Source organism: Crassostrea angulata, chromosome 10 (genome assembly GCF_025612915.1).
Source record: "Crassostrea angulata isolate pt1a10 chromosome 10, ASM2561291v2, whole genome shotgun sequence".
In the NCBI taxonomy this organism is placed as follows: Eukaryota; Metazoa; Mollusca; class Bivalvia; order Ostreida; family Ostreidae; genus Magallana; species Magallana angulata.
Genome location: NC_069120.1, coordinates 38,401,245 through 38,411,795, shown reverse-complemented (window position 1 = coordinate 38,411,795; position 10,551 = coordinate 38,401,245). Strand labels below are relative to the sequence as shown.

At 33.6% G+C, this 10,551-nt stretch overlaps 1 protein-coding gene across 11 annotated transcripts in view; it reads right to left on the bottom strand.

Moving 5' to 3' along the window:
- Positions 1-3,745: 3,745 nt before the first annotated feature.
- Positions 3,746-10,551, bottom strand: part of LOC128168351 (RNA binding protein fox-1 homolog 2-like) — a 31,871-nt gene continuing 25,065 nt past the window's right edge. For 7 of the 11 annotated variants that reach the window (XM_052834586.1, XM_052834587.1, XM_052834595.1 and 4 more), the window contains 5 exons: positions 10,205-10,352; positions 9,748-9,802; positions 7,903-8,027; positions 7,598-7,676; positions 4,831-7,261 (listed from right to left, as the gene is read on the bottom strand). In XM_052834586.1, the coding sequence (XP_052690546.1) occupies positions 7,217-7,261; positions 7,598-7,676; positions 7,903-8,027; positions 9,748-9,802; positions 10,205-10,352 (452 nt within the window). In that variant the 3' untranslated portion in view covers positions 4,831-7,216. Of the gene's footprint in view, positions 7,262-7,597; positions 7,677-7,902; positions 8,028-9,747; positions 9,803-10,204; positions 10,353-10,551 lie in introns of all 11 variants that reach the window. The other 4 variants (XM_052834590.1, XM_052834589.1, XM_052834591.1 and 1 more) reach the window with 1 other exon arrangement.

The window sequence follows — 10,551 nt, the reverse complement described above, 5'->3', positions numbered from 1 at the left end:
AATTCTCTATCCCGCATAATTCACCATATTTACACCCAGTACCTTATTAGATAGTTCTCTTATTAGATTGTTAAAATTCTAGCTCTCTTCAATGATTCATAAATGCCCTTCCTTTCAATACATGTATATAATATTAATATATACATGAACATATTCTTTCTTTTTAGATGAAAGTGATATGATAACTACTATTAATTGATAATAAGTAAAACAGGTGTTTTACCGATTGGTGCATTTTCTGCTAGTTTTACTTTACAATATAGCCAGATAACATTGTTCTTATGCCTGTTCATTGACAGTTTCGTGGTTAAAACGACTTTTTTTTCAGTCGGCGAGCAATACTAGATTAAGTATTTGGACGCTGTTTATTCAGATACAAGGCAAACATGCCATGCCTATAAGGTTTTGACTGTAAATTATCGTAGAAAGAATAGTACTAAACACCTGTCCCCGAGAGATTTGTTTTGGCTACTAGGATGTACATGTACATGTATAGGACTTTCGCTTTCATCGAAAACTCCGCGAAGGGTCAAGTTTATGGTTAGATCATGTCTTTGACGGTGTGATATAAATGTTGAAAAGTCTAATGGATATACATTGTATATATCTTTTGAATTATTTAAGATATTTTTTTTTTACCCCTACTTAAAAAAAAAATGGGAAAGGTGATTTGGTTGCAAATAAGGCACTTTTGGAAGATACGCTGATAGCGCATTTCATAGGATTTTCGTTGACATCAGCGGAGATATCCTGTATTTAAGATATAATTTGTTTGTTTGTTTGTTTTTGGTTTTCTTTACCAAATACTCTGTTCTACGTTATTCGTTTATGCATGTGTTCAGTCAAGTTACGCAATAATTAGTTGCCTTATTTGATTAAAATGAAAGGCATTGAGATTGTATGGACTTCATACTATGGAGATTATAGTTATTGTATGTGCAATATTCGATCATTATGAAGGTCGATCACCTTCAAATAATGCAAATCAAAATATACATTTAGTGTTGGTGATCTCTTACAACAGTTTGTCATTGTAAAAAAAAATTAGGCATATAATTATACATGCACACACTCAACAAAACTTCTAAGTGTTCACCCTAATATAATCTTGAAATTACGAAATAGAATGATGTGAAAAATTGCAACTTTTCGTAACTGATGTCTTCTCATCAATAGCACAGATAACAGGCACGCAGCATCGTTTTGCAGAGGGGGGGGGGGGGGGGGGGACTCATCTAAAAAATCTTGACAAGCTGGCGTAGTATAGAACTTCAATTTCAATTCTAATTTCCTTATTTTCATATCAATTTTTTACATGCTCCCAAAAATGGGGGGGGGGGGGGCAAATCCATAATAATTAAATTTTTAATATGTAAATTTAAAAAAAATTTGTTGCTGCGTGCCTGGATAAAATAAAACAACGACGATTGAAATCATTTATCCGTGACAAAACGTCAAAACATAAAATTGGTATTTTGAATTTCTGCGCATGCTAATATGGTTGCTATTATTTTGTGATTGATTTTAGTCTTTGGCGATAGTTTAAAAAGAAAACCACTTGACATGGCCAAAATGATCACTGCAAACACAGCCAGAGCCATTGGTGTCTGCAATGTTTCCACAACAGATCTTATTCCCTTTTTTGCTGTTTGTTTTGACCTGGACATGAAATATTAATTAGGCAATCCGAAGGAAACGTTACTTTGATATAATTTTTTCTCATTTCGTAAACGTAAAAGAATCCAAAAGCTCTTAGCAAAATTCAACCAAACCGGAAGTGTTAGTGATATTTAACAAAGGTCAACATCTCGGGTCGCAACCTAAGATCAAGGTCAATGCATCGTTCTTAACAATAATATTTTAAAGTTATAAGTGGAAATCGGTCACCCAGACGGCAAGACAGATAAATGTACTTATCTCATATATGAAATACATTACACTGGGTGAACACTTGGAAGTTTTGTTGAGTATATACCAAATTCACCCATAAAACACGGAGATTTTTAGTGTTATCATATAACGGTTCTCTCCAATATAATAAATATTGGGCATCCGAGGTTACACATGTACAAACTAAGATTGTACTTGAGGGTATTGGTGAAAATCAATTAAAATGTTGGAATTTACGAAATCACTACTGTTTTAAATGAGTTATGGCTCTTTGATCTTGACGTAATGGCGCGAGTAAAACCAACCCAAAAATGCCCGTTTGATCAATAGCGTCACAAACTTGGGGTTGATTATAATTACTGTGTAATAGTAATACTATCCCAAAAGTATAATACCAAGTAACTCCTACGTTTATTTTTAACATTGTTTCAAATGTATGTTTCGTCTGTATTCAGGTAAAAAAGAAGATTTTACTTTATTATGAAAATTCAACCTTTTTATCACTGATTTTATTGGTTTTCATTAATAGTTTGCACCCTAATAACTGCCGCGTCTTTCTTGGATATTTCTACTTGATAAACGATACCAGCATCAGGTTCCAATTTATCTTTGCAAGTTGTCTGTACGGCGCAAAGCGCGATTGATCTACATCAACCGTTCCTCCCATAAAATTGCTACAAATCATCTCCTTATTATAAGACAAACGCTCCTTTTTTAATCTTTTCTTGCAATAGCATGCCTTAAGGCTTTTTATACTTTGCAAAACCTCCAATGATCGATTTTCCGTAAATAAGTCAACATCTAGAAATAGAATCCAATTTCCCGCCATCCTTATAGTCCCCATTATTTTGCATCATATTGAACTCATAGTTTGTAGATTTATTCCTGCAGTGGCCTCGATCGCCATCTGATACCGGTAAATAATGGCTGACGAGGCCTCTCCTCTCGTCGCTATGGTAACGCATTCCAGGGTTTCTTTTTCCCCATTTTTTAAAAGAATTTTTACAATATCAGACACGACAAGATAGAGCACCATATAAAATTGATTCATAATCCTTTCAAGGACCCATTTCAAATATAAAATCTTTCTCACAGCAACAAATAATCTAATAAAAAAGAAGTGAAAGGGGAAAAAAAGAAATTTAACATCTATTTATCATATTGGCGCCCTAAATCTTCTTTTTTTTTTAATTTAACAGACTACGTACGGTATGATGCTATATCCTGCAGTGACTGGGTATTGTCGTTATACGTTCGCTGACCTAAAACCTAGAACAAAGGTTTTATGTGTGATATCTGTTAGCTATTTTAACACATCCATCACCAGAAATTCTCAAAATGCATCATGATACCATGCAACATCTTGTCCTTGTCCAAATCCTTCACACTTCCCCCGCGCTCAGGACAGGGAAAATGCTAGTCAGCTCTCTTTTATCTCCCCCCTCCCCTAAAATTTGGCCTGAACTAGTCTTTCAATTTCCTTTTTTAAAAATTTAACTTCATATTATTAATGCAGAAGTTTGTTTTAGTCGTTGATTAACTATATAGTATGCCTTATCATTAATTTTCTTGTTTTAGCCATGCAGCCCCACATTCCTCTGCAGAGGATATTCATCTTGGATTAGCCAATCAAAAGTGGTTTAAGCAATATATGAGAGAAAGAGAGCTGACACTGGAGAGCGGGTATAATATTTGGACAGCAATGACAAAGGATGATGGTTCAGGAAAACTCTATGATAATGCATGCTTCAATATTTATAGGAAATACACTGGACTATAAATAGTATTGTTACTACTGAATGAATATGCCAGAATTCCATGCAATAGCATTAAAGACTGCCGTGAAATGACTAGGAACACTTACAAACAGTTTATTGCATCAAAGAAAGAGGAAAAAAATCAAACTCATTCTCACACCTAGGTTAATCCTGACACATAAACTGTTCAAAGTGCAAAGAGGTTATTTTACATATAAGACAAAATTGGACTGTGCACAAAAGAAGCAATTATTCTAAATCATTAATACAAATACAACACAGTGTAGATACAGAATATGTTAAGCAAGTGTTGGAAAATCGTAGTCCAAGGGGAAATCCGCCGGGCCTTCAGGTCAGGTCGTGACCCTGAAGGTCAAGACATGACCCTCAAGGTCATCTGCTTCCTCCTGTCCATTGCTGTGGACATTATAAGCCACACATGATATATAAGAATATCAAATGTAAATTCTTCTACTAACTCATTAGCAATAAATCACCTAATTCCCAATATACATGAAACATAATGAACAATCTCTATGCTACAGAAAAAAAAACCTTTGATAAATACAAGAAAAAGGGGGAAATCACTATGAAGTGTTTATGTATGTATAGATTACAGGTGCAAATATCCAGGTGCAAATAATATATATATAGTTATTATAATAAATATGTTATGAACAGTCCTGTCTGCGTCCGTTTTAATGATTCACCGCCTGTTTCGGTTCACAGGAAGTCAACACACCGCTGTCTATAGGCAAGAGATGTTAAAAATACAATGCATGCCAGAAATGGGAATCAAACAAGGGAAGTAAGCACACATAGAACATTCTGTCAATAAATACATGCTTAGATTATTTCATAATAATCAATCATGCTCAAAAGTTGCAAGAGTTTGTTGATTTGTTTTTTCCCATCATGCCCCAGACATGCCATGGGGAAGCACTAGCATTTAGGTCATTAAATATCAAGATGACCACCAAACAGCATAAGATACATATCAAGCTATCATTCTACACATATTAGAAGATTAATAATCAATACAACATAACAATACAAGAGTACACCAGTGACAATGATTAAATAGAAGGAAATAAATACAATCAAGTCAACTTCTCTACTAGCCTAAGGAAATGATCAAACCAAGCACCTCAAGATGCATACAATTTAAGACAAAAAACATCTGTTTTATTTCTTATATTTATAAAGTTTTATTGCACCTTGGGTTGCTGTTATTAAAAAAAAAATTATCAACAGTCCACATCATAACAATGTTTTGTTTTTGTTTTTCCCCTCATCACTTTTTGACAAATGTTGATTTTAACTTCTTTTGATTATCAGTTTTGTACCACAGAGCATAAATATTCCTGCATGTACAAACGAATGCGTAGAATCAAGAAATTACTACAACATGTGTAAACAAATTGATAACAAAATTCATTTTTCTACTGAACAAAAAACAAAATATTAAAATTTTTTTTTCATTATGCCCAAACTGAGATACAAGAGATTACTTCTCAGGAAAGAAATAAAACAAGATGAATGACGTTCATGTGATTTAGAATGGAATAATTGAGATTCATTTTCTAAAAGAGGTATTTACTGAATCTGCTGATAAACATCAGAAACCATCCATCTGGGGTTTTCAGATCAAATTTTTTAAACTCAAATACCTTAATTCACAACTTGTGTTTTTGCAGAAAATAAAAATAAATATCATGTGGCAAAATTCAAATCCATTAAAAACCAATTTGAAAAAGGAATCAGATCTGTTTTTTTATGCAAAACATTGGGAATGAAAGTAGACAGGAGCCAAAAATACTAAAAAAAAAATTCTAAAACTCATGGTAGATACGTGGGGGAATTTCAGCCTCAAAAAAGAGATTCCTACTACATTAAAATATTTTTTTAAAAAAATCTATGATTCCTTCTGGAACAAGACATTGTGGGCAAGATAATTTTGGCAAGTTTTTCTTTAAATGTAACATTGCAATAAAACATTTTGAACAGTATATCATGAATGTAACATATGAATAAATGTTAAGAGACTAGCTTGCAGTGGTAAATCACTCCCATTCATTTATATCACACTTGCCCCACATCCAAGTCAATGTGCACACTCACATCCAACACTTGCACACTTCATTCATGCCACCTTAGCACCAATCAACCATGCTCTATGTAGAAGCATACTGGAAGTTCATTAAATAGTGTAAACTGAATTTGAAAAATGAAAAAAAAAAAATGAGTCACATCATCTTTCCCTCTGTTGACACAATCCCCTCTCGTTAAAAAAAAATTACAACAGAAAAAAATACATTCCCTTACCAGACCCTCATTTCAAATGCTATGTTTTATGTGTTTGAAAAAAAAAATGTCAACAGTATACACTGTTCAATATCATCATAATATATATTAATAATAAAAGATACATAACATTGCACAAACAATTAGTAAAAGAAGCACCTTGCTGGCCCAATGGACAGCAGCCAATCTAATGGTGTCACAGACCTTCTGAGATTTATATAAATATGTAACTGCCTACAGAAACTGCTTACATTACTACTCAACTCCAAAACATTTTTTGCAAAAAACTGAAACTTTTGCTTTTTTTTTCTTTTTAAGGAAAACTAAAATGTTCACTTTATATTAGAAAAACTGAAATATAACTGCATTTTCTGAATTAAAAAGAAAAAAAAATGGTTCGAATCAATAAATGCATCTTGGAAAAAAATTTTTAAGGGAAAAATGAAAACTTGGAGGCCTTTAAATGTTACGAAGATAATTATTAAAAATTCTAATCTGACTAATATACAATTAATACTGAAAAATAGAATCACAGTGCTGTGACGGGCAGTTCCAACAATGACACAATGACTCCAAGTACATCCACGTGTATAACCTTTTGCCGTGAGGTAAAAAGGAAGTCTTGACTAGACGTTTGTTCAATATAAAGCTGACCAGACTGAGTATTTTTTTTTTTTTTAAACAAATGACCGTTCCTAAGATTCTGTGGCATGGCATCTATAGCACATTTCATGACAGAAAAAAAAACTTCCAAGCAATTAACAGCAACAATGAATTGAAAATTTATCTACAGCAAGGCTATCATTTTGATTATTTGACCAAAAGAAAAAAAAATTTAATTAAAATCATAAAAATATGATCATAGAAATGATTTGAAAAATAAATATAAATAGGTGAATGAATGTGATTTATGAAGTTTTCTTCAGATTTTTGCTTTTGATGATTGATTGGAAGCTTTCGCCATGAAACAAAGCTGGAAGTTACAATATGGCAGTACGGTAACAGGAAGTAGATCGACCAGTGCTGATAATCAGTCATCACTTACGACAGCACCAATGACAGCACTGATGACATAATTGCACAATACTCCTCCTCTTTACTCGATTTTTTTTTTCCTCACTATCACCCATTTGCATTGGATGATCAGATGAATGTGTCCAGCACAGCCAGAGAATCTAGGAAGGTGGAGAATAATTGGTCACATGACATTCACTTAGCAACTGCCAGCCCTGTCACCTCTCGACTGAGTCCCCGCGTATCTTGTCTCAGTAAGGTGTGAACCGCTGGTAAGCACCTCTGTACAACGTGGCCTACAAAATAATATCGACAGATACTACAACCTGTTATGGTTTTCTGTTACATCAAATGGCACTTTCGATGATGCACGCTGAGTCACAATAGCTTGTCAAATTTACCTCCCTTTGGGCAGAGCAAATGGAGAAAACTTGTATTTGGCTAGAAAATGTGTTACACTTATATAAAATTCATTAAAATCTTTACAAATACAGGAAATATATGAGATCATGTGTAACGAGTAACTCTTAGTTGTTAAAAGAAAAAAAAAAAGCTGTTGTACTTCTATGTATGTTATGAAAATCATAATTCATCTGGACCATATTTTATGTTACTATGAGGGGTCTACTTACTCCATAACCGGCTACGGGTCCAATACTGTGACCAAGTAACTGGTCAGTGGTCGCTGTGGTGTACTCTCTTCCCGCTAGCCTGAAAATCGTCAAATAAAGTGGTTTATATATATGTAAAAAAAAATTATTTTAGAATTTTTGGGTTACTATTCAGTGATCGGCATTTAGCAATTAATAAACACAAGTTCATAAATTAATGTTACTATCAATGCACATTCTTATGCTTCAGATGGAAAATAAATGATTTTCTTTATGGCTCTTGTTAAATGTTTATCCTTTATGGCTAGTATAGTTGGAGGACTTACTGTAACTGGCCTGCAGCAGCTGCGGCAGCGTATGTGCCTGGCGATGCAAGGGCTGCTGGGATAGCGTAGCGAGCACCTGGAGCATAGGCTGCTGCTGCTGTGGGATAGGGTTGGGATGTCACCAACTGCAACGGTAATGAGGCATCAAAATTAAGTCATTACAAAGTCTATGTTACACAAATTACTCTACACATGTGAAATCTTCTGGAGTATTGGGGGGGGGGGGGGGAGAGTAATTTTCTTTAATTTAATTCAGTTAAGGAAGGAGTCTTTTTATTATCAAACATACTTCTTATAATAAGAAATGCATGAAATTTTGACACAGTCAAACGGATCATATTACTTAATGATTCTATCAGTTTAATTAAATTTGACCTTTTTGTTTTCGGATAAAGGTCAGGTCAAGGTCACTACCTTTTTCCTCAACGTAAAGAGTGATAAAAATAAGTGTAGCTCTTTATAGTTCTGTAGAGATTTGTTTAAGATTTGAAGTTTCAAATCTTCAATGAAATCATAGACCATGAGAGTGTCTATCAGCTTATACTACTAAATTGGAATAAATATTAATACTAAAATTGATATTGCTTAGCCCGCATTTCCTCTAATTTTCTTAAATTTTGAAGAAATTTTGATTATTTTTTTATGCTGCCAATAATAAAATATTTCTAATTTTTATGTATTATGAAGACTTTATATAAAGATATAAATTGACAGAAAAGCTAATATATTGACCGTTTCATAAGAGAGAAAAACTGATTTTAGTGATTTTTTCACAAAAATCAATGTATAGAATGGGCGCTTTAAAAAGCTTATAAAAATATTATTTGATAGGCAAATCATATTTTAAAAACATATTCTGAAACCCAAGTATCATATTATTAGTTCACATTAGTAAAAAAAATCCAACATTATTGTAATTGTTTTTAAAATGCTAAAACAGACTCATTATATATATATAATCTGCAGCAATTCTGAATTGCGCAACATGTGATATTTTCCTACGCCAAAAATATAGTCCTTGTTCCATTCTAAACATTGATTACATTTTTCTATCCCAAGTTGTATGATAGTAAAAAAGAAAGAAAAATATACTATTTTAATTTCCTTTCATCTTGATTTAATGAACAATTAATCAAATTTACGTTTGACAAGTCGAAAACCAGAAAAGACTCCTTCCTTAATATTCACACATGCCATTAAAATGGAACATGAGGTACAATTAAACTTTGAAGGTTAAAGCACCAATTAAGGAAGATTTTTCAATGTATCACTCTTGAAAATTTTTTTCTATCCAAACAATAGACTTCCCTGGTGCTAACAATCTCTCTGCAAATGACAATTTCATCATGATTTTGTTGTTTTAAGGTTTCATATTTTTTCCTCAAACATTACCCTTAAAAAATTAGATTGAAGGTTTGCAAATAAGAATCCCTCTACAGAGATTGAAACTGATCCAAATTTGCATGCATAATGAAAAATATGGCTGTTAATTCCATGATATTGCAGATCAAGTATCAATATTACTTCGTCTGAAGCAATCAAAGAGACTGACAGGGGAGTGCTCCATTATTGATCTCTTAAGATGGCAGACACAATCTGCAAACAACATGCAGTCAGGATTTGTGATAAAGCTGAGGGCTACTGATGGTAATTCTTCTCAGGTTCTGTCAGATAACACAGAAAGAAGCAATTTCCAAAACCAGTAGGTCAAGACTTGTTATCAGAACCCAGGAGATGAATTCAAGACACACTGGTGGGGTTTGTCAGATTACAATCTCTATTTCTTGGATGCTCAACTCTGGGGTCTTGTGATAATAAACAAATGCTAATGGTTGCCATAGTTACCTGGTATCTATCAGCTGCTGCGTATGTGGCTAAAAAGGGATCCTGATACACACCACTGTTAAAAAGTCAAGAGAGAGAGATTTCATTCAATTTCAAAGTCACTTGGCCATTAAATGAGATGGAACCTTTTCAAAGAACAAAGGCAGTGGGAGACAGTGTAATTCAGAGGGCTTAATTAAAATGCCATGCTGCTCAATTCACAATATAAATGTACAAGTTGACTTCTTTTTACTGATATGTATCACTAATGCCATTAAAATAAAAACAAGACAGGTCTTGAAAAACATGACACATTTTCACAGACCACTTAGATATGGTTACAGAATGGTAAACATTTCTAGAAGATAATACTAAATCAAAGTCTCATCTCCTGTCATGCACAAGATGGGTATTACAACAAATACTGAGCATTTCTTAACACAATAAATGAAAACAGAGACAGAATATATATACATACGCTAAAGGCAACGCAGTTGCTGCGGTTGCCAGTGGTGTTGTATGTCGGAAAGCTGCGGTGGCTGCTAGAGCGGCGGCATTATAAGCACCGCGAGCAGCCACTGCCGCGGCCCTGCCCCGTGTAAGTGCCACACCTCTTAGAGCTGCCGCTGAAAATAGGCATTCAGGACGTATAGGGATTACATCCATAAATTGTGAAAAATAATACATGCAAACATACATGTGCAAAAAAAAATGTAATGGAAAGAGAAAATATGTTATATTTTTTTTCTTTTTTTTTTTTAATGCAAAGTGATGTGAAACACCTAAGCAAGAAATCATCTAATGAATCATAAGACCAGGCACGTT